This window comes from Pteropus medius, unplaced genomic scaffold (assembly GCF_902729225.1).
Source record: "Pteropus medius unplaced genomic scaffold, Ma_sr-lr_union100, whole genome shotgun sequence".
NCBI classification, from domain to species: Eukaryota; Metazoa; Chordata; class Mammalia; order Chiroptera; family Pteropodidae; genus Pteropus; species Pteropus medius.
In genome coordinates this window covers 7186435-7211345 of record NW_024347790.1, presented here as the reverse complement: position 1 = coordinate 7211345, position 24911 = coordinate 7186435, and the positions used below count along the sequence as shown (strand labels likewise).

The 24911-nt window shown below is 36.7% G+C and overlaps 1 protein-coding gene and 1 long non-coding RNA gene across 2 annotated transcripts in view; both read left to right on the top strand.

Moving 5' to 3' along the window:
• Positions 1-11235: 11235 nt before the first annotated feature.
• The window catches only part of DNAJC1 (DnaJ heat shock protein family (Hsp40) member C1), a 184823-nt gene continuing 171147 nt past the window's right edge, over positions 11236-24911 (top strand). Inside the window, 1 exon segment of the mRNA XM_039877551.1 lies at positions 11236-11748. Coding sequence (XP_039733485.1) covers positions 11545-11748 — 204 coding nt within the window. The 5' untranslated portion in view covers positions 11236-11544.
• Positions 16632-19311, top strand: LOC120614667 (uncharacterized). The gene is made up of 3 exons (XR_005656041.1): positions 16632-17140; positions 17652-17697; positions 19074-19311. It is a non-coding gene; the product is annotated as an uncharacterized LOC120614667 (long non-coding RNA).

Here is a 24911-nt window from a genome sequence, read left to right as displayed (position 1 = left end):
GAACTTTCAAAACTTTGTTTTGGCACCACATTAGAATCTGACTTGTTTTTAAACATCACATATAGTTTAATATATACTGATCAAAATGAGTTAGAGTAACGACACTGTCCCTTGAGAGTCACCTCAGACTTGTTACACAACCAAATAGTGCGACCAGTGATTTGCATTAATCTAGCGTGTGGGTCAGTTCATCATACCCTCCACCATGAACCACTTGGTTCTATGAGGCAAAACATGGAATTTGTCATGCAAGTAGCAGCTTACGCCAAAGCCGGATACTCTCCTGTGGCTTAAACAATGATTCCCCAGTTTACTTGATTGTTTTGTCTTAAGAATCTGATCCAGAACATAGCAGATTGTCACCCTCAGAGAGAGAAAGGAGTTTTTCTTTTGAAATTCGACAGTATTTACTGAAAGCCTAATATGGGCGAGGCACCATTTGGAGAACTGGACAAGACAAAGTTCTGCTCTCGTGGAGCTTGCGTTCTAGTGAGTGGAGTCAACATAGCAAACAAATAATGAATAAACAAGGAAAATAACTGAGACTGGTAAGTTCCAGGCAGAGAATTCAGTGGGGTGGTGACGTGAAAGAGAGCAATCGAGTGTCCTTTAAGATTAGGGGATTAAGATAAACCTATCAAAGATGTCAGAATTCCAATGCAGACCCAGGGGAGGGAAGAAGCAGCCAAGTGAAGAACGTTGGAGCAAAAGGAGTGCAGAGGCCCCATGACGGGATGAGCTTGGTGTGCCCTGAAGGAAAACCAGTGTGATGAGAGGGAGGACTCCGGAGGTGAGGCTGCCGTCAGGCAGAGGCTAGATTATGGAGGACTTTGAAGAACACGAATTTATTCTGAGTGTGATGGGAAGCCGTGAAACGTTTCAATTAAAAATTAAATAAACACAGTGTGTTTTTTGAAGTAAAAAAAGTATTTTAACAATGAGAAAAAAAGTAAATATTTTGAAAGAAAATCAAGGAACAGATAAAAATATTTTGATAAATTAATCTTAAAACTGACCTAATTATTGTTTCATGAAGTTATTTACTAAACCATGATTTTCTTCCCAAATAAAGAATATTATTACCGTTTTTATTGAGAGAAATATGGTTGAAAGTGATGTGTTAATTTAGAAATGTGGTTAAACATTTTGTGGTAAAGTGAAGGTCTAATTCTAATTTTAATTTATGCAGATGTTTAGTTTTAATGGTGTCACAGGTGAGAAAGTTTCCTTAGAAAGAGACAGACCCCAAAGGAAGAAGTGTGTGGTTGGCTCTGCCACTCAGTCATAGACTAATTTTTTCAGTGCCATTCAGCAACTGCCCAAAGATTTTTGCTAAAATCTAACTTAGTAATTTGCCATCCTCCCTGATGTCAGATAATTGTTCCGCAAATGAAATAAAAAGTGAAGGGATTTTATATTTTTAACAAATGGATTTTAAGTCCACTGAGAATCTTCATTTGGAAGATGTAAAACAAGTTTTTAAGAGTCCAAATAGGAGAGTTTTTATCAGTGGCACACATTGTTTTTTGCAAAAGAAAAAAAAATCATATTTATATCATAATAGAAATATTTTTAAATGCCATTTCTATGCTTTCTCTATAGTATGAACTTCTTTCTCAGTCATTGTTAAAAAATTGTCTTTACCTTTAGAGATTCGATGTGTTTTTAAATGCTTTAGAAATTTCTAGATAGCACACTACTAACAACCACTTGCTAATACAAAAGGAGATCAGAAAACTTAGCCCAAGGCAAAATGTTGTCAGAGCACACCTGTGGGAGGCTGGCTGAAGCCAGTGTGGGCCGGTCACTTGGCTGAGGTTAGTTTACAGGCAAGGTGAAGAAGATTTAAAGAAATGCACCCATGTGTTTGAAACAGGATATAATATCAGAGTGAAAAGCTTAGCCTTTGAGCAGTTAGCGCCGGGCAACAGCTGGAGGGCATACTCAGAGAGAAAGAAGGAGCTGATTCTGTCAACTTACACTAAGACAGATTATTTTTAAAAAAGCAAATCGACAACAGATGAAAAAAAACACTTTATTTCTAAATTTTCCTTTATCACTAATTTAAACGGAGGTGGTGAGTCATAGAATATTCTTTTAGTGTGCCTCTTAAATAAACCTTTAATGCTGACCTTTGCAACTTCTTTTTTCTCCTTAAGTTTGCTTTCAATATTAATTTCAATATAACTTTATCTGGACAAAAATGTTCTTTATGTGAACACATGGTGGTATCTGACCCAATTCAGCACCCGCTGGAGACAGCTCTGGTGCTAGTGACTGACGCTGAAGATAATGACCAAGCTTGGGATGAGCGATAGAGCCAGAGCAGCTACTTCCTTCTATTCCAGGCCTAATTTGAAATAGTGGCATCATTATAATTGATTTAGGGAAATGTGGTCTCAGCAGGTACTTAGGAGCAGGAAGAGGTAAAGAAAACAAGCCAAGAGGAATAAAGTGTGGTTGTTTTTCTATACCACAGATACCTTGATTTAAAAACTTTCGGTTTTGCTTCTGTTACCAGAATTTTTATCAAGTTACAAGTCAGAAACAATCAAATACCATGAAATTTCAGAATACAGGACTACCATGTTAGACCAAATTTTTCACCTCTTTCCGATAATTTACTATATCAATAATTTGATTTATCATCTGTTATCCACAGCTCTGATACTTCACTAATAAGTTCATTGATATCAAGATCTCAAAGAAATAATTTGTGAATTAGTGTGCTTATCAGTTGTTATATCATGTGACAGTTATAAAATCAACAAATGGCAAAACATTAATCAGAACAAGAGTCAATAAACCTGATTTTAGAAAGAGGAAAAGACCTGAGTATATAAGTTAATCACATTAGTTAACAAAAAAAGCAGAGCTGAAATATGGGTTAGGAAACCGGTAGTCAAAAGATAGCATTTGCTAAAAGCCACTTAAAAGCCAGCGTAGACAAAGACTACCTTAGTGCCTCAAAAGTTTGACTTCTGTTTTTTTTTCTTCATGTTCAAACATAAGAAAGGAAAAGAGAAGCAGAAAAATGTCTTTTTGAGCATCTAAAAATGGTAGTAAAATGAAAGGGCACCTGGTTAATGGTAACATACAATTTTCTCTTTTATAAACAAGATTTTTCCTTAAATTTAAAGGATTAGGTTAGAGTCTGTATCCCTTAATTTGAAGCTATTGAAATTCTAACAACAAAAACTGTGTTCACACCAGGTAATTTCTTTAGAATGCTAAAAATAACCTTTGCTTGTAAAAATGTTCTTTGCCCCCTGGTGGTGAAATTATTATTACTTAATTTTTTTAAAGGTTAAAAGACTTTAATTATGGAGTCTTAGCATTAAAAATCCTTCTGTGGGATTTTATGAATTTGACCTCAAAGGCAAGGGAAGTAAAAGCTAAAATAAATGAATGGGACTACATCAAACTAAAAAGCTTCTGCTCAGAAAAGAAACCGTCAACTAGGTAAAGAGACAACCATCCAAATGGGAAAATATATTTGCAAGCAATGCCTCCGATAATATCCAAAATATCCAAAATATACAAAGAACTCGTACAACTCAATAACAGCAGAACAACAAACAATCCAATCAAAAAACGGGCAGAGGACCTGAACAGACACTTTTCCCTAGAGGACATACAAATGGCCAACAAACATATGAAAAGATGCTCAACATCGCTAGCTGTTAGGGAAATGCAAATCAAAACCACAATGAGATACCATCTCACACCTGTTAGAATGACAATAATCAACAGGACAAGTAATAACAAATGTTGGAGAGGATGTGGAGAAAAAGGAACCCTCGTACACTGCTGGTGGGACTGCAAATTGGTACAGCCACTATGGTAAACAGTATGGAGGTTCCTCAAAAAACGAAGAATTAATCTACCATATGATCCAGCAATCTCTCTACTGGGTATTTACCCCAAAGACTTGAAAACTCCTATCTGTAAAGGTATTTGTACATCAATGTTCATAGCAGCATTATTCACAGTGGCCGGGACATGGAAGCAACTCAAATGTCCTATAATAGATGACTGGCTAAAGAAGCTGTGGTACATATATACAATGGAATATTACTCAGCCATAAGAAGAGATGAAATACTGCCATTTGCGACAACATGAATGGACCTCGAGATAACCATGCTAAGCGAAATAAGCCAGACAAAGTTGAAAATCACATGATATCACTTATATGTGGGATATAAACCTAAAAGCAACAATGAGCAGGACAAACAAACAGAGACTCATGGACATGGACAATGTACTAGTGGTTACCAGAAGGGAGGGAGGAGGGGAAAAAATTAAAAAATAAAATGTTAAAAAAATGTTAAACGAAATAAAATAAAATTTAAAAATAATTAAAAAATAAAAAATAAAACCCTCTGTGTTGAGCAAAAATAATAGAGAATTATATATTGGAAGTGGAGAGAGATGAAGCTAAGCCACAGGTGTGGTAAAAGAATTTAAATTTCTCATATCTAACCATTTGGAACTAAATTTTCCTTAATCTATCTCTATTTGTTTCCATGTTGATCATACTGCTAATTTAGTATTATTTTAAAATGCTGCCTCCTTTTCATATATTTAATAATAGGCATTTATGAAGCATGGAATTTCAATGCATAAACTAATGCCTTAGCTATGGCCTGTTGACTGAGGTGAATGGCAACTTTGTGCTGTTTTGTGTGTGTGTGTGTGTGTGTGTGTGTGTGTTCCAATTTGGCATCGCAAACAATATTAGGGCACAGAGGCAGAATGCCAAAACCAGCCTGTTCAGACTGAAAGAATAGATGATGAAGAGGTCTGTTAAAATTTTCTTTTGCAGACTAATTGGCGCCTTTGTATATGAGGAAAATACAACGATCACTGTGCTCGAGCTGAATTGAGGCATCAGTAGGAGAGAATGTCCTAGGTTGGTTAAAGCAAAAAGGAGGAAGACTTATTTTCAGATTTTAAAGAGTGATTCAAGCGAGTTACTAGAAACTGTTGAAAAATTAATGGTAATCTTGAAACTGTGAAAGCTGTAAGAAGAAAGTGATTTTAACATGGATTCTATTGTGACACATGAAAGTCTGCATAAAGCAGAAAACGTCATTGTCTGAAAATACAGAGCTACTTCATTGTAAGACGATGACCATTGAGTCTTTAATGACTAAATCACTGAATGTGAATATTTTCTCTTCCTTTTGTTCAGTTGGGTCACATGCTTTTAATTAGGTATGTATTGTATAACTTTATGACAAGTTTAATAGGAAAATCATGAATAAAATGCTTTATGGAGTTGGAACAAAAAAATTAAACTGGTTTTTAGAACTGGTCATTATTTTATAAGGACAATCTTATCTCCCACCATCTTGGGCAAACAAGTGATTGGATAAATTTCTGGTGAAGTGGGCAATCGCAACCTAAATTTTATAATACATGGCTTAAAGACATATCTAAATATGTAAGAATAGATGCGATTTATTTATAGAACCCTTAATACAATATAGATGGAGGCTTCCCATAAAATAACAGTAACATTTAAATAACAATTATGATGTGCCAGGCACTAATTATTGAATACAAAACAACCTTATAATTTTGGTAGTAGTATTATCCTAATTTTACATATGAGGAAACTGAAACACAGGGGGATCGCCCAGCTAGTAAGTGGTAGACTAGGATTCAAATTTAACCAGCCTGGCACTAGAATCTATGCTCTTACACACTATGAGATTATTTGAGTAAATAGTACATTATTCAGAGAAGTGACAACCACAGTGTCAACATGCTAGAAATATATTTATTATTTACAACACGAATAACATCTGTATTTATGAGGAACTTCAAAAGGATTAAAATTCAATACTGCAATAAAAAAGGGATTATTTTCCATGGTGCTTCCCCAAAATAATATTTCTCTAACCTTCGTCAACTCAGTATAAATTTGTGAGTGGTGTTTGGATAAATAAATTACTGTGTGAAGATACTATTCCATGAAAGAACAATGATACCTTAGATCTTCAAGTCCACGTATTTGAGAAACAGCCATAAAGGGGCAAAAGAGAAAATTTTAAGATTTAATGAGAGCCTGACATTTCAAAATCTTAGGGTAAATAGGCCACTTAAATGATGATTTTAAGAAAAGTTTGGATTTTTTCTATATGAGGTATTGTACTCAGTTCTGTTTGAGATAGTGGTTAAACCTGATCTTACCCAAAAGTGAGGGCTAGACTACCAGATGGCTTATCTAAACCTCTTAAAGTCCAATTGTCTCTGAAATTACCAGTGCTCTTTCACATTTCCCTCCTTGGAAAGTATAGTGGTCATTGTGATGTTCAAGTTCATGTATAACAAGATCGAAACTCTTTTCATCAGCCTCTATGTAGATGACCCATCCAACACCCTAGATTCTCCCTGCTCTCTTCATCGCCAGTGGTATATTCTACCAATACATCTTTGCCACACACCGCTTTGGTCATACCTTGAACCTCATCAACACTAGAACCTACAAACTAATGAAAAAAAATGTTTAAGTCTTTATATATGTGCTAATATGCTCCCAGCTCACTTGCATAAGTGCCATGTTGAAAACAATTAGGTGTCATTGAGACCTTCACTCTGGGTTTATTCTGTGGTTATTTATGTACCCCCTTATGTTGAACATTTTACTCATTACTTTTCTGTCTTCCTAAGGCTCCAAATGGTCTTTGAAGTTACCACCTTCACTACATCCTGCGTGTTTTTCTACAGTTCGACTATTATGGTTTATTTGTTTTTGTTTTTTCAGAGCTTGTTGTGGGGTTGTTTTCTTCTTTTCCATTTTTAAACAGCCTTATTGAGATATAATTGACAAACTACATAGTTCACCCATTTAAAGTAGACAAGTCAATGTTTGTTAGTATACCTACAGTTATGCAACCATCACTACAATCTAATTTTAGAACATTTTCATACTCCCTAAAAGAAATCCCATATCTATTAGTAGTCAATCCCCAAGCTCCCCAAACTCCAGTCCTAAGTAACCACTAACCTATTTTCTGTCTGTAAATTTGCCTATTCTGAACACGTCATATAAATGGAATCATACAATATATGGTCTTTTGTAACTAACATCTTTCATTTGGCATAATGTTTTCAAGCTTCACTCATGTTGTAGTACGTATCAGTACTTCATTTTGTTTTATTGCCGAATAATATCCCATTGTATGGATATACCACTTTTTGTTTAAAGTGATGGGCATTTGGGCTGTTTCCTACTCCTTGGTTATTACAAATCATGCTGCTGTAAACATTTGTGTACAAGTTTGTGTGTGGCCATCGTTTTCATTTTTCTGGTTTCATTTTCCACCCAGGAGTGGAATTGTTGGGTCATATAGTAACTATATTTAGGGCTGCATCATTTTGTATTCCCACCAGCAGTATATGGGGGTTCCAATTTCTCTACATCTTCACTATACTACTTCATTTCCTGTCATTTTGATTACAACCATCTACTGGATGATATCTTTTTGTAGTTTCGATCTGCATTTTCCTAATGGCTAATGATTTGAACATCTTTTCATGTACTTATTGTCATTTGTATATATTTTTTCAAGAAATGTCTGCTCAAATCCTTTACCCATTTTTAAAAAAGTTGAGTTGTAAGAATTTTTTTTACATATTCTGTATATGAGTTTCTTATTAATTATATGAGTCACAAATATTTCTCTCATTCTCTTGGTTGTCTTTTTTACTTTCCCAATGGTATTGTTTGTGACACAACAGTTTCAAATTTCAATTTATCTATTTTTTCCTTTCCCACTTGCTTATGGTGTCATATCTAAGGAACCTTTGGCTAACCCTAAGATTTACTTGTACTTTTTCTTTTAAGAGTTTTGTAGTTTTAGCACTTACATTTAGGTCTGCGATCTATTCTGAGTTAATTTTTTTCTCACCTGTGGGTTTATATCTTTTATTTGTTTTGCAAAATTCTTTGCCATTATGTTGACAAATATTGTTTCTGCCTCATTTTCTCTCTCTTTTTCTAGGACTCCAGTTACACGTATGGTACATTCATTCACTGTGTCCCATGTACCTTTTAAGCTCTGTTCTATCTCTCCATTTTTTTCTCTGTGCTTCATTTGTGTATTTTTCTTGACCTGTCCTTAAATTTACTAATCCTCTGTTCTGCTGTATCCAGTCTGCTATTAAACTATCCATTAAGTTCTTGATTTCAAATATTATATTTTTTCAGTTTGAGGTTTTCCATTGATTCTTTTTTATGGATTCAATTCTCTGTTAAACTTCTGCATCTTTTAAGCCGCTTGGTCTACTTTTTCTTCTATTTTATCATCTATGACTGTATTTTATAATAGTTATTTCAAAGTTCTTATCTGGATTCCAATATCTGGCTTATCTATGATTCTTCTGTTATTTATTTTTTCTCGATTATTTGTCAAATTTTCCTACTCTTCTCATAATTTTTTATCATATGCCATACTTTCATGTTAAAGGCTTGTAGAGAATACAGTTGAAGTTATTTCCCCCTAGAGATGAAAATACACAAGTAGAGTGAAAGTCAGAGACTTAGCTGTATTGGAATTGGGTTGCAGTTTTAGTAAGACTCGTTCCACTTATAGTTTTGCTCTGTTCCTTGGTTGTGATTCCTCTGGGCTTTCGGTAGATGTCTATCTCCTCAGCCCTGGAGTTTCAGTTCTGCCTTTGAATAATTTCAAACTCAGATCTTTAGCCTCCTACTCACACGACTTCAGAAATATGGTAAATGGTTTGAGGGAGATGACTGCCTGTATATTTGAGGCAGGCTCCTTTTTCTAGGTAGTGTTTGTTTTGTATGCATTGGTAAAATGTGAGGAGATTTTACTCTGCCTATCAGACTCAGTCTTGTAGTGTCCTTTACCATTCCAGAATTCAGCAAATGCCCTTGTGGGAAAGCTGGGTATATGTTTGGGGTTCCTGTATATTTCCAATCCATTGCACAACTCACATGACTGTTAAACATTTCACTGGTTTCTCTTTTCCTGTGTAAAATCCCTCTACCCAGGCCAATGTTGATCAGCCCAGGCCCAGAATCAATAAATATCACCAGCAAAGAAAACAGCTGGCAATTGTCAGCTCACTTAGTCCAGGCACAGCAAAAGATTTCCGGTTGCATTGTCCTTTGTAGGACAATGACTGAAAATGTGAAGATGCCAAACTAGAAATCTAAATGTGAATAACACTGTGGTCTTTGCAGAGACCTGGGCCAGAAGAAGCAAGAACATCATTTCAGAGTAGACAAGTGTCATTGAATTGGAACAGGATGAAGCTTTAAGAGCAATACCTTACGGCAGTGAGAAGCAATAGCAATACTGTCTTGATCAGACTCCAGTTCTTTTTCAGCTTGGTTTTAGATGAAGTCCCTGGGTTCTTGGACAACATAAGAGTAGAGCTCAAGACAGAAATACTAGACCATCTGCTAAAAGATTAGACTAGAATTCCAGATTTGTGGCAACATGGCACCAGTTTTGAATGTTATATTTCACATAAACCAATGATCAAATTAGGAGAAAAGATGAATGTTGGGATATTATGTAAAACTAATCCTTAAGATTATTACTTTCATCTTGTTTTGATGTTTTACTCATTGAATAAGCAGTAAGCTAATTTAGAGAGTTGGTAGAGATGCCTTTCACTTTAAGAAAACTGATATATTAAAAAGCAAGCAAAAAAACTGGAGTGGGGGAAATAGAGGTGAGAGATATTGATTGGTTTCAATTCAATTAATTGAAAGCTGGATGTGTTACACATTGTACTTACCACTGGAGATACACAGAAAAACGATAAACTCTTGCTTTGGACTGAATATATGTTGAAACCCCGCAACCAGATTTATATGTTGAAACCCTGATCCCCAATGTGATAGTGTTTGGAGGTGGGATACTTGGGAGATAATTAGTGCCCTTATAAGAGAAAACACAAGCTCTTTCCTTCCCTTACACCACCACTCCCACCATGTGAGGGTAGAGCAAGGCCATCTGCAACCAGGAGAAAGGCTCTTACCAGAACTCGACTGTGCTGATGCCCTGATCTTGGATTTCCTGCCTCAAGAACTGTGATAAATAAATGTCTGTAGTTTAAGCCTCCCAGTCTGTGGTATTTTGTTTTAGCAGCCCTCGCAGACTAAGACACCCCTGCTATTGTATAAGCCTCATGGTGAATTTAAAGTGTAATTAATTCAAGCATATGTATTTTAAGCAAGATATACTTGCATTCATTTATGACTATTTAAAATATTTTAAAAACTGCGATAATAGAATTTCTTCAGTAAGATTTATTTCTTAGTTTTTCTAACCTTTATCAAACATAATATATTCTTATTATGAGAGTGAAAGTCGTTTTATCATTCCCCTATTGAGTTTAGTTTAACTGGCCAGATCCAAAATGGGAAAAACACAGTTTTCAAAACTGGTCAAGCACCATGAGTTATACAAGCATGTTTGTTGTTGTTGTTGTTCCTTTTTACATCCTCAACAAGAATATAGAGTCAAGGAGGAGAAATGTGAGCAGGCTAAGAAGAAAATAAGGTTCACTCAAGAAAAGCAATAGTGGTGGAAGAAAAAAATTAAAAAGAGACTGAGCAGAAGCTATGTAGGACTAGGAGGTAAGACATTGATGGGAAAGAGGTTTTTATAGTCTGTATGTCTTTAAAAACACATCAGTTGAGAAAGGAAGTTGGTTAAGGTGGATAAACCACGCTTCCTCCAAGACCATGATTGAGTCACCATTATTAATTCTACCAGGCTGCCTATTTTATGGTATAATATCTATAAATCTTAATTCATAATCAGAAGTATACAATTTTTGTTTTGGTCCGAATTGCATTTCTGCTTCACCTCTCAAAGGACACTCCAAACCACTCCCTAGATTTGCCCCTTTTAGGCCCTGGGTTCAATTCCTCCTCTATTTTTGCTGATGGAATAATGAAATGGGTGGCACAGAGTCGATAGTCATAAAAATCGCTTTCGGCTATGCTTTTGGTTTTCAGTATCTGGGGGACTTGGCATGTTCCAGGTAAATGCGTGATGTCCGTATCTCTTAATCTGTGGAAACACATGTTCAGCTTCTAGGTGCTCACCAGCCACTGACAGGCTTTTCTCGGAGGCCCAGATCTGGGGCGCCCGGCTTCCCCACTTCCGGCCCCGCCCCCTCCCCTGCGGTTGCTAGGAGACCTGTGATGTCACCGGAAGCGGGGCCTGGGATAGGCTAAAGCGAGGGGAAACCTGCCCCCTCCGCAACCTCAGCGCCCGGCGCTGGCTCTCCAGCTGTTTGTAGGCCTGGGGTGAGGGTCCGCGCGAGCGGGAGAGAGAGAGAGAGAGAGAGAGAGAGCCGGCCGCGTCCGCGTCCGCGTCCGCCCGCCGCCGCTGCTCCGCCTCCCGGGAGGGCCGCCGGGAGGGCGACTCTGCTGCAGCTGCCCGTGCTCCTGACTGCCGGGCACTGTTCCCACAGCCCGCGCTGTCCGCCACGTCCCCGGTGTCGGCCGACGGCACAGCGTGGCGGGTGACCTTTCGGAGCCCGGCGCGATGACGGCTCCCGGCTCCGGGCGGGCCCGGCTTCCCCGGCGCCGCGGGCTCGGGCTCGTGCAGTTCCCGCCGCCGCTGCTGCTGTTACTGCTGTTGCTGGCGGCCGTGGGGCCGGCGCGCGGCTGGGAGAGCGGCGACCTGGAGTTGTTCGACTTGGTGGAGGAGGTGCAGCTCAACTTCTACCAGTTCCTCGGGGTGCAGCAGGTAAGCCTGGCCGCCGGCCCGCCGGAGGGCGGCGCCTCGGGGCAGAAACGTGCGGCTCCCGACGGGAAGGAGGGGGCGGGGCGGGCTTGGCCCGGGTTCCTGCGGGGCAGCGGGCACTGCGGCCCAGACGTGGCCATCCTGGGCCCCGGCTGCGCTCGTCGGCCGGGTCCTCGCCGCGGTCTCCTCGTCCCCTCAGCCTCAGAAGGAATTGTCCTCCTTCCCTGCGTCCTCTCCGCCCTGCTCCCCTTCTCAGGTGGCGGTCTCAGTGCCAGGCTGGACCGTGCCACCAGCCTGGGGTGGTGATGCCCTCTCTTTCCTCTGCCGTTCTAGGGGAAGAGCCTTCCACCCAGCTGTTCTGGAGGAAGAAGGAGGAGTGGTGTGTGGGAAACAGTAGTCCTGTCTCTAAATTTTCACCTTCCCAGTTACACCTAAACCTTATGGTTATTTTAGCTGCCTCTTTCCTCTGCCTTTCCGGGAAGATAGGAATGCACTTTGGTCGGCGTCTGTGTTGTAGAAGTTTTTCTCGCGCTGTACTTTGAAATCTATTTCGCCTATCGGATAGGGGTTCGTATTACCGTTTAGAAATCTGGAGGAATTTGAAGCTTCTGCCGTGTTGGTCCTGGAACTCATACAAGGAACCATTAAGTTTTCTGGGCAGTAGAGGCACTTGGGTGCTACAAGAAGAGAAGCCCAACCAGTAGCGCAGGATCGTCGTCTTTTTTCCTTTCGTTTCCTTTCCTTTTTTAGCTTGAAACTTTAACCTGTAAAGTTGGTTGCTCTGTATTTCTACCTTGGGAATAATGAGGGAAGATATCCAGTCTCTGTCTGTATTCTGCCAGGCAGAAGATGGCATTTCACTGATTTAGAGATTATGGGGTGAAAGTCTTGGAATTTCTCACGATCAGATTGAGCCCTTCATAAAATAAAACGCTTTGAATAGTTATGGAGTAAAAAAAAAAATTAAGATTTACCAACAATTGTCATTCAAGGCACACCTCACATGACTGGATATGAAATGTACATTTCCCCCCTATGAGTGTAAACACTTTGAGCATAACACTAAAGGGAAATTTACTTTTCAGCTAAATATAATTAAATGTAAAATTGCTGTTGCTGTGGCGTCATGATTTTAACGAATTTCATTTTTGTAAGTTATTGAAGTATAAGCAGTCACATTTGAATTCTTAGGTGCAAACAATTATGTATTAACAGTCTGTATTCATTATCTTCACCTGGTGCCACTCCTTGCTCATAGAAACAAACATATCTCATTACCAGGTAAATGATGCAACATGTGTGAAAATCATGTGTGAAAACTCCAAAGGGTTTAAGAATGCCTTTAATATTGATAATATTTGTTAGAATTTATCATGATTGACAATTCTGAAGCTAGAGAGTGTCTTATACATAACCTGTCTAAAGATCTTGAAGATGCTTTCCAGTTATTCATGGAAAATTAACCTCCTTTAAGAGAATACAGAAACTTAGTAGCACTAGTTTAAATTTTAGATTATGTAATCTAGCTTGCATGTGAACTGTCATACAATTTTCATTTATAATTTCATGCAATTTAATTTGCAGAGTAAATTAAACAGCGTGAATAACCAGAATATTTAACTATATGGGCAAAGATGGGAAAATAAAAAAAGCTTAGATAATCGAGAAGATTCTATGTAGAGGTAAAATTTTAAAGAAGGATCCAGAAAATTGTTTTAATCTGTGTTTCTTTACCCAGCTTTGTTGAAATTGAAACGAATGCCAGAAGAAATTTTATTCTACCTAAGCAGAGAAATTGATTGGAATAAGTTCTTTACACAATCTTAGCTTTCTCGGAAGAGTGTCACGGGACCAGCAACTTGGTAGAGACAAATACTGCCTAAGTCCTTAATGTGTAATTTTCAGGCCAGAGCCAACTAATCTTTTAGTGACTAGCCAAATGTGGGAACCAGGACAAAGGAGGTAGGTTACTCAGAGTGGTGACCTGGCTCTCATATTCATCAGTTTTGTTGTCATTCATTCAACAGAGATTTATTGGGCGCATACTACATTTTAAGCACTGAGAGTTGGCCGGTATATAACTCACATTTTAGTAGGAGAAACAGATAGTAACAACCAAACAAGTAAATGTCAGTTGGTCAGAGAAGACCTCTGAGGGAAGGGGGTGAGCCATGTCGGTAAGTGAGGGAGGAACATTCAAGGAATGCAGACTGTGAGTGCAAAGGCCTTGTGGCAGGAGCTTGCTTAGTGTTTGAGAAATAGCAAGGCAGCCAGCATGGCTGGAGCGGGGTGAACGAGGACAGTGATGGGAGATGAGATCAAAGTCATAGGGGTCAGGGGATGACCTTGTTGGGCTTTGTGAGACATTATGAAGACTTTGGCTAATACTTGTAAGTAAGTTGGGGGTCTTGGAGGGGGGGCGTTGAACAGAAAAGGTACAAGATTTTTACTTAGTTTCAAAATGATCACTTTATTCCATTAATTGTTTGTATGTACGTCATTAGCTACTTAGAGGGGTAATTTTGTAGAATGTAGATTGCACCTGAGTCATGCAAAGTGGTCAGATTCTGGATTTAATAGGAACATAGAGCTGGCAGGATTTTACTGATTGTTTGAATGGGGGATAGGGGAAAAAAGGTTGAGGATAATTTTAATGCTTTGGCCTCCGTAATTGAATAAATACTTGTGTAGTTGCAGTTGCCATTTACTAAGATGGAGAAGCCTGGAATAGAAGCAGGATTGGTCGAGGAAAAATCAAGAGTTTGGTTTGAGTCATGCCAAATTTGTGGTGTCTGTTTAACATTCAGGTGGAACTGGCATATAAGCAGTTGGTTATATAACTCTAGAGTTACAAGAAGAAATATTTGGACTGTAGATAAAAATTTGGCATTCCCTGGCACTTAAGACGGCAATTTGAAGCCACAAAACTGGGTAAGTTCATCAGGAGAGTGAATGTAAAAAGAGAAAAGGTCTGGGAGCTAAACTTTGGAGTTTCCAAACTTGAAGAGTCAGGCAGATGAGGAGGAACCAGCAATGGGGAGGGAAAAGGAACAGCCAGTGAAAAAAGAGGCAAACTAAGATGGGCTCTTTTAAGTCACGTGAGGAAGTATTTGAAAGAGGAGAAAGTGATCAGCTGGGTTAAATGATGATAATTCAAATAAGATGAGTTCTGAAAACTGGCTGTTGAACCTAACAATGGAGGTCATTGGCTGCCTCATCAAGAGTTATTTCAGTGGAGCAGTGAGATTAATCTGATTAGACTGGGTTCAGGAGAGAAGGAAAGGGAAGAATCAGACACAATTAATACACAAAGTGCTTTTGAGATATTTATACCCCAGACTAGAAACCAGAGATGATAGTGACTGAACGTGGCATCTGTTTTGTCCCCTGTCACTCAGGTCTAAGATACTTAGCTGTCATTCCCTAAACTCTATAATTGGAATAATTGATGACTTTAAGAACTTACACCAGGCCACTTTCTGACTCAGGTCTTTGGGCAATTTAGTTGCCTCATTTTTAGGACAAATAGTATCTTCTTTATTTACTTTATAGTTAGAAACATAGTAGACACTTAAATTTTCATTGAATGATAAAATATAAACATGGTAACTAAAACTAAAACGTTTCTATTCTCTGCTACGAGTTTTTACTCAATAGGTTATATTTATATATGGTCCTTTATAGCACTCATACAGCAAAGGAATCCCTTTCCATGTGTTCCTAGATTTCAAATCGGTCCTAGAAGCTTTAGAAGAGATTCTAGAAGTCTTTAAGAAGGGTTGTATAGAGGTGACATATGGGAGGTTCAGCTTACTTTTAGAAAGTCTTTAATTGTTCACAAGACATTCCAATTTAGATTTGGCATCTTTTTGAGGAGATAGGGTGGAAGATTAGAGTGTAGGAAAAAAAGATATGTTACTGAAATATCTTTCATTAGTAGCTTACATTCTAGGTCTTCTAAAAGCTCATGCTCCTTGGACACGTGTCTTGTGGAGTCAGTGGTAATTCTGCATTTTTTTCATTGTGTACTGGGGAATGACTTTCCTTATACTTTGTACAGTATTCAAGACAACAATAAATACTCGTTTTTAAAAATCCGTGAATTGAAATTGTGACAAGCTAAGTCAGTTTAAATTTTGCAGTGTTTTCTGACGAAGTCAGAGTAGTCTTCCTGGTGCCAGTCAACCATTACAGAGTCCTGTTTGTTAATAGAGCAAGAAAATGTGCTGCTTTCTCCTATAATTTTTTTTTAGAACTGTATTCTTACATTCAAATGAATGCTACAACTTGGTTAATAGAAAAAAAGCTATTAAGTGCCATGTGCTTACAAAATGTTGGATTTTAATTTTTTAATCAAAATCAATAAACCCTTGAAGTTCTTTCAAATATACAGAATATGTAAATTTACAGACTAGTAGCCTGTGTAGGGGAAAGACAATCACTGACCACTCACCCTATATCTGGGATAGGGACTTCCCTGAAGAAATACTGCTATCTCTCGACACATCTCTACATCTTTCGGTGGAGAAGTGACCTTGTTGGAGGGTGATTGCCTTTCATCTGTTTTGCTTCATTGGGAAGAGCTAATCAATTAAAAAGCTGTAAGCCATAGGAATCAGTCTCTTCTCTGCCCAGACCAGTGAGGCAGTTATTTCAGCTAGACTTTCTCTTGAGCATGCTGTCTCAAAGTCTAGACTGGAGAGGAGAGGGCGAAAATTGCTAGCAAGGCCATTTGGCCCCCATACCTAATCTAAATTCTCCAGTCGCTTTTCAGCAATAAAGATGATATTTGATCTCTATCTGCCTGACTTCTCTGTCAGTTTTTTGGATGTTAAAAGCATAATATCATTAAGGAAGCCTTCTCAAACTGAGTCATAGCCCTTTTTTTTTTTTTTTTTTTTTTGAAGCAAAGATGAAGATCTCTTGCATAAATGACTGGTGAACCTGTACTGTGATTATCATTTGTGTCTGGTGATTCTTGTGGGGATTCCACTGAGTTTATGCTGTTAGTTGAATATAGTTCAGTCATTCTCCATTATGTCAAGTCCCTTATAAGTCTATAGTGTAATTGCTTCTTCATTTTTATTGTGGAGTCCAAACTTATTTGTTAATGTGGAGAGAGGGAGATATACATAATCTGGAATAGTAGATGACCTTCCAGTCATTTATATTTCTGATGCAGGCAAATCATGTGTAGAGTTAGAACTGAGTAAATACTTGTATAATTGTATATATCTTTGCATCAGATTGGATTATCGTAAAATTAGTTTACTTTCCTTATGTACACACTGTTTAGCGGAGGTTGCCTGGGCATATTTTATGGAAGAAAGCAAGTCTATTGTGAAAATTTTGCCATGTAATCCAGAACTGATAGAACAGAAATCCTCTTTTAGTTGTAAGTTTTCTTTTTCCTTTATGCTTTTCTGAGTTTTATTTTTCTTTACACTGATTATGAGAATGCTCCTATAATATTTTGTCTTTTATTACATAGATACACTCTAAGTTGAACTGGGAAATTTGGATGGCCTCTCTTAAAATTATTTTTATATAGGTCACCATTTTACCCAGTGATTGGTGTAATGTGGTGAATTTAAAAATCATGTTTTATTCAGAGTTAAGAATAAAACAGAGGGTGGGACGAAGGTGAGGGTAGATATTTCGCTTGATGATTGCCAAGAGGAGAACATACAGTTTTAAGTAACTCCAGTACAAGTAGTTTGATGAAGTGCCTAGTATCTATATTAACTCTTAACTCTGTGATAAGCTTTGTTATGTTTTCTGTCAATGAACTGCTTATTCCACAAACCGTTACTATATCATCTTGGGAATATAAGCCAGGCATTATTGGGTCTATTTGGACAGACTTAAAAACAATTCTGAAGCTTTTCTTGTATCGTGGTGTGCAGAGATGGCAGGAAAGGAGCTGCAGTGAAAAGAAAGACTTCTAGATGGGTGAGCCAGGACCCTAGACCATTTCATAATGAAGCTGTAGTTATACATATTTTCAAAACTCTTTATTTTCATCAAAACACTTAATTTTGAAAGATGGGTCGTATACTAATGAATGTAAAAATATGATTCCTATGTTTCAAGTAACATTTTATGTGCAGTTATTTTCAATTACCTCACTTTTAATTAACAAATAAAAAGATTAGTATCTAGGGTCTTTTCTGATTTTTAAGTAGTGTTTTGCGTTAATAGTTGGTGATTAAATTTGACTCAAGGAAGTTAATATATTTGTATAATGTAGGATGGTTGGAAATTGTGATTTTATTTATACTTAAGTATATCATATCTTATTGTAATTTAGATCTTTTATATATGGTAGGAAATAGACTTCCTGTGTATAAAGCATTTCAGTTTAAACATTTTATGACATTCAAATGATTGCCATGCTATGCAGTTCTATCGTAGTTATACAGGATTAATGTGTGACTTTTTGTATCACACCTTCAGAAATATAAAGTTTAACTTTGAGTAAATTAGATTGATTTTCAAATTAGTTATTGTGGAAAGCCTCACAGTTTTCAACAATGCTGTCATCTCAAAACATCATTGAAACTTCTTATTTTTGCCTTCAAAGCCTGCAGCATACTTGGTAGATTATTCTCATTAACGATAAATCTTTAAGATGGATTTGATTTTTGTCTCTAGCTAATAGTCATTTTGAGCTAAACTTGATGACTAAATTGGATTAGTAAGCTTGGATAAATACAATTTGGATTGATAAAGAGTTCTGGGTATAAATTTCACTTCAGGCTTGTAAACTGGCTTGAGGAGTATACTCAAAGAAGAGTTCCAGAGAAGTTTGGAGGGATGGCAACATGAAATAAATCTATAGCCTTACAAAGCAACAGAATGCATTTCAGGAAGTGACTTTGGAGGTAATCTTTATTACCTACAGGAGAAAAATATCTAAATTTAAAATTACCTTAATTTTAGAGTGGGAAAAGATTCTAATTACCTGCCTGCTTTTAATATTTAAAAAAGGGATTATAAAAATATTCATTATATAATATTTATGTAATAAAGCTAGTTAGAGCAGAATGGCAGAAGAACCAGAATAAATTTTAGGGATAGAGGCAGTAGCTGAGAATAATACCACTGAGGGAGAAAATAGGTAATACTCAGGGAGAAGGAAATGTACACAGAAAAAAGTACAAAAATGAACGATAATTGAGTAATATCTTAGTCTCGTGACCTGCTTTAGATATTGTCATTAAAATTGTTGAGGGATTGTATTTTCACAACTGTAGGCATAAATAAGTATGAAATATGAGCCAGGTGAAAATAAAATACAGGCTAGATTTTTTTTTTTTTTTTTGCAGTGTTTTTGCAGAGAACTTTAAAACCAAGCTTCCCAATTGGTGTGCTGAAAGCAACTCCTTTGAGTAGCCCTAACAGTTTACTCCAGTGTGTCTTACAAATATAATTTTCTGTGAAATGCCATAGTATGAAAAGGTTGGAAATGCACTGTGAAGGCCTGCAGTTCTGATTTCTGATGTTTTTCTTCCAGGGAAAAAAAATTATAAACAATACACAATATACACACACACACACACACACACACACACACACACACACACACACACACTCTCTCTCTCTCTCTCTCTCTCTCTCACTCACTCTCTCTCTCTCTCTCTCTCAGTCTCTCACTCTCCTCTCTCTCACAATCAAAATCCTTACTGTACTAAAGATCTTTATTTGGCTCTTACAAAATCAAAAGCATTTAACATATCCGTGAGAGAATCCGGATATAAAAGGAATCAAGAGGCCTTTGATGAATTAGTGTCCTTAAGTTACTTGATTACATACTCCGGATGGTGACCATTAAACATTACCATAATTTGCAATAACTCAAAGGAATACTTTAATGATCTGTAACAGTCCTCTGTGCGAAGAGGATACAAATGACTTTGGAATATATACACAAATTCTGAGTAGTGTTAAGTGATATTTTGTGACACTAAGAGATATGGTAATATCTTACTTACAAATCCTGACTGGCATATATTTTAAATTTTTGACAGATGACAGACATTTTCAAGGCACTGATCCATTAGAGCAGCACTGTGCAATAGATATATAATACAAACTACATATGTTTTAAGTTTTCTAAAAGCTACATTTTTAAAAAGTAAAAAAGAAATGGGTGAAATTGAAATTAATTTTAGTAACATTTAATTCATTGTATCAAAAATATTTTAACATGTAATCACATTTTAAAAAAATTATTAATATAAGACATTTTACATTCTAGCTTTTTCATTAAATGTTCAAAATCTGTTTATTTTACATTTATATTTCTAGCATATTTCAATTTGGATACCAAATTTTGATCGAAAATACTTGATTTTTATTGAGATTTCATACAATGCACAGCTGACAAGTAGTTTCATGTACCCAAATTCTTCCAAAGTGAAGAATCAGACTCCAAACTTTGCATTAACTGAATCAAGTATCATTTTTTAAAATTTAAATGTAAATTAAATAAAATTTAAAATTTGGTTTCTGAGTTGCAGTAGCACATTTAAAATGCTCAGATACAGCTAATGACCACCACACGGGGTAGGTAGCTCAGCCTGAGAGATTTAACGTTTCTATATTGTAGAGCTCTATCTAAATATTTTTGGATAATATTAACTGATTACTGTTGCCGTTTTGTCAGAGACGTCGTTTGTAGTTTTCTTTTATGTTTTAACTCAGTGTAGTTTTTGTTGCTTTGTTTTTAGATTGTTCCACTTGTGTTAGATATCATCTTTCTAGTTAGTTATCTGTACATTTTGTTCGTTCTTTTCTTTGGCCTGTAAAGGCTGTTGGTGTAGACCATGCTGCTCTTCTAGGGACTGTGAGTTCTAAACGTCCAAGCGTGGAGGCATGTCTAAGGGAGTTCTCAGGCAGTTTAATTCAAATGGGTCATTGACCTTTGCTGACTTGCCTTTTGTATTTTATAATTCTTAGTGTTGTAACGTAATATATTAGGTCTTTAATGATGCTTTGACAAGAAATCACCAGTGTTCCTTCTTTGTAATTTTAACTTTGATGTTGCTCATTCTCCCTATTTATTCTGAAGCTCATCCGTCAGATATATGGCTAGCTATGAAATAATCATTATACTCTCTAATGTCATCTATTTTGATTTATGTAATATCTTTAATTAAATGTTTTTAAAAAGATGCCCAGGTGCAGTTCTATTTGTGTGCCAGTCTTCTGCTCTCTTTATAATATCCACCAGGGATTCCAGTCATCTTTTTTTAGTAGCCGCCTCTGCCACCTCTAAATAGCTCCTAATAAGTATTGCTTTCCTTTGGACTGAATAGTTAATTGCCAGTCTTTTTGCTTTTGCCTTTTGTAATTTCATAAGCAAGTGAGGAAAAGTAGATCCTAATAGTGATGGTTCTTATACCTAGCTACTGTTATTTTAAATAGTCCTGGTATGAGAAAGAAATTGCACTGGGGTCAGAGATGTTAAAAATGCAATGCTGAGAGAAAAACACACACACACAAACACACAAACAAAAATTAAAGAACCAATAATAGAATCTTGAAGTTGGAATAGCTCATAACTGATATCTAATCTATTTCCACTTAGAGGGATCTTCTCTGTGGCCCTCCCAGCAGATGGTCACCCAGCCTGTTTTCCTAATGTCTAACAATGGAGATTATAGAATAATCTCTTAAGATTTTGGAAAATAGTACTCAGTGGAAATTTTGTTCTTACATAAAACCAAAATCGTAATTCTTATACCTACTTTCAACTTCATTTGCAGGCTTCTTTTGGAATGCCCCTGAATATATATTCCCTCTAAATTATTTTTCTGAAATGCCTTAAAATGCACAGGGAAAATAATAACTTGTTGATTCTCTGCACAACAGTAGATTATTTTAAAATAATCACAGTTCCTTGTGTAGCAATTATACCTCAATAAAGCTGTTAAAAATAATAACAAAAGCAAGCTAAGGGGCCTCGATGTTTCACAGCACTTAGATGTGAACCAAGTCTACCTAGAGAAGACCCAAGCCGCCATAGTTATAGTTGTCTGGGAACTATACTAAGCACCATTCTAGGTTACTGTAAATAATACTCTGAGTTCACGCATTAAAGTCAACAGGAAGTTTCTGGAAGTTGATAACCAGGTGATTTGGAATATGCCAGCTTTCAGAATATGGACCACGGGATTAATTTAATTAAAATTGTACCCAGAAGTTGTTACAGACTCTTAAAGCAGGACCTCTATGAACAGTTTTGCAGGTTGTATGTCTGCTCCAAATTCATCATTGTGATATAAAGGTGTTTTAGACTTTGAGATTATTATGAAGAATTGTACATAGGTGGATAAAGTGTGAAGGAAATGATTTTTCTTTCATACTTAAAATGTTATATTTCTTTAGGTAGAATTTCAGTTTTCTGGTTCATTTTGAGTGGGAGTGACTCTCCTTTTTATTCCCCCTCCCTAGGGGCTTTGCTGTGGCTTTCACTCCTTTCCCTGAGATGCCTAGTCAAGAACTAGGTCTTCTATAGGCAGCTTAGGGCTCCCTCCTGAGGTTGTATTGAGGCCATTGCAGATCCAGATACCAGGCCTGCAGATCCTTTGGGCTGGTCTCAACTGTGGTGCTGAAACCATGGCCTCTTAACATCTCAGACCCATAATATTTTATAAGCCGTAACTTCAGGCAGCGGTCTTCTCACTTTTTATTTTATTTTTTTCCCCCACGGTGGTAGAGTCCCACTGCAGCCCTTGATTTCCAGCATAGAGCCTGGCTCTGAGCCCAGGCCTTCTGTACACTCCTTTTAGGCCTCATTACTTGGAGTCAGAGTTCTCATTCCTTCTGCCTACTTGTAGATATGGAGCTCACTAGGCCTGTAGCTTAAGCTATATTTGTAGCTAAAGGTTTCCATTTGTTTTTGTCTCTAGAGCTACTTTAACAAGTTTTCAATCATGGCTATATGTGTATCATTTTCTCTGTTTGAATCTTATCATTGGTGCTTTTTTGGTGTGGGCAGGGGAGGAAGTCCCTCAAATACTTGCAGTGCTACTTTGACCCCAGAGTATGTGTTAAAGCTGCATTTCTTTTGTAATAATTATTTTCCATTCTTGTTTTCCTATTCTCTAAGAACCTTTTGCCACTTATCACCCAGAAGTATAGTCAGGCCTATTATTCACAGCAATGTAAGAGGCTGTTGCTTAGGCATTAAAAGGGACAGTAAGCCATTCAGTCCCTCTCCATATCTGTCCACTCTTCTGAGACTTTATTCAAGTCTGGGTGTCAAAACAGTATAGTTACATTTCTAAAACACTCGGGTCCCACAATCCTACAGGGTTTTGAATATGGTAATAAGTAGATCCATTATCTCAGAGACATATGTGGCCCTGTTTGTGGAGATTCCCAGAGAAGAAAGTCCATGAACTCTGTCTTGAGCCTAGTTAGAAAAATATGCCAGGTGGGGAGATACATGCTGAAACTCAGGCCCATGTCAGAAAAACCACTGCTGGAGGAAATGAATGGTCCTAGAGTTAAATTATATGCAGGTAATTCCATGTTGACTCTTCGTAAATACATACTAGTCAGAAACCTCTTATCAAGACTCTCTCTTTCTGGGCCTAAATAACGTTACACTCTCTTATACGCAGACTTCAAAGTCTCACAAAACAAAAGAGTGAGGGTTAACCTCTTTGGAAACTGTTTAATCAATTTGATGGACAATACTAAAATCGTAGAATTTCAGTGGATATTAGTATATGGAATTGAGTGGAAAACCTTCAGATAGTTTATAGAGTATGTATTTGGAATCTACTTTGCATTATTTTAAGGGAAAAAAAGCATACAATTCTGATTTACAAGAAAAAAAGGATTTTTTCATTTTGGATTCACAGGATTTAAATATAATCAGATTACACACAATTTGAGGAACACATTTATTTCGTAATTATATATACTTTTAATATCGAGTTGTCGATCCAAGGAAAGTATTTAAAAATACTAACCTAGAAGGAAATAGTAATGATTTTTGAAAAGACTTAAATCATTGTTGCTTTTCTAATATGGATAGCTGTCTCTGAAGCAATTCTCTGCTATGTGTTTAACCTTCGTTTTTGTGACAGAATAGAATGTGCACAGCTATCTAGATTGTTATGAATTTCTGATAACAAAGCCTGTTTTCATATTTGTTAATTAGTTCTTTCTAAAACATTACTAATTATAGTAAAGAATTGGAAACAAATTATAATAGGAGAATATTTAAGCAAATTATGACATATTCTTGTGATCATAATAATGTGAAAAGTACATAGCAATATGGAAACATACTTGTAAGTGTAAAAAAAGCCAAATATCAAGTTGTATTCACATTTATTTTCATTTTTAGGAATTATATATATGCACAAGGATGAGATAGTAACATGGGCTAATGAAAACAGTTTAAATTGTAGGATTGGTGGAATCATTTAGGGGTGACTATTTCATTTAGAGTTCTCTTGATGTTACTGACATATACCCATGCAAATTCGATTACTTTGGGAAGAAGAATGTTATATAATTAATTCACAGGTAGATAAACTAAGCAACATATCTTTATGAGAAAAATTGTATGGATATTTTTAAGTCGTCTTTAACCTATAACCTAGTTAAAATTATAAATGGGAAATTAAATAAGACAAACAACTTTAGACTAAAAAAACCCATCATAATTTCAGCATTTTAGTTACTTGAAAATTAATAGCCTGGATCGAATGAAGTAGTTTTATAATCTGTGTTGAATAAAAGTGGTTGTTAATATACTACTTTCAATAGACTGTGGATAGAATTCTGCATTCTGGTAAACACATGACATCCCAGCCAAGAAAACCAACTATGAGACCACAGCTTGAACTTCTGATCTTGTATTACCTCTCGGAATGCTTTGATCCATACTCTATCTCTAACTCAATATTGTTGGTACTACTGAAAAACCAACTACAATGTACCCTGTTAATAACTCTAAATCTTCACAGTGCTTATAGGTTAGAGGTGTGCTGTCCAGCACTGTAGCCACAAGTCACAAATGACTATAAACTTCTAGAAATCTGTCCAGTTAAATTCAGCACATGAATTTTACATTTTATTTAATTTCAGTTAAAATTGAAGTTTTAAAACTGAAGATATATAAAATGTTTTTCCATTACATG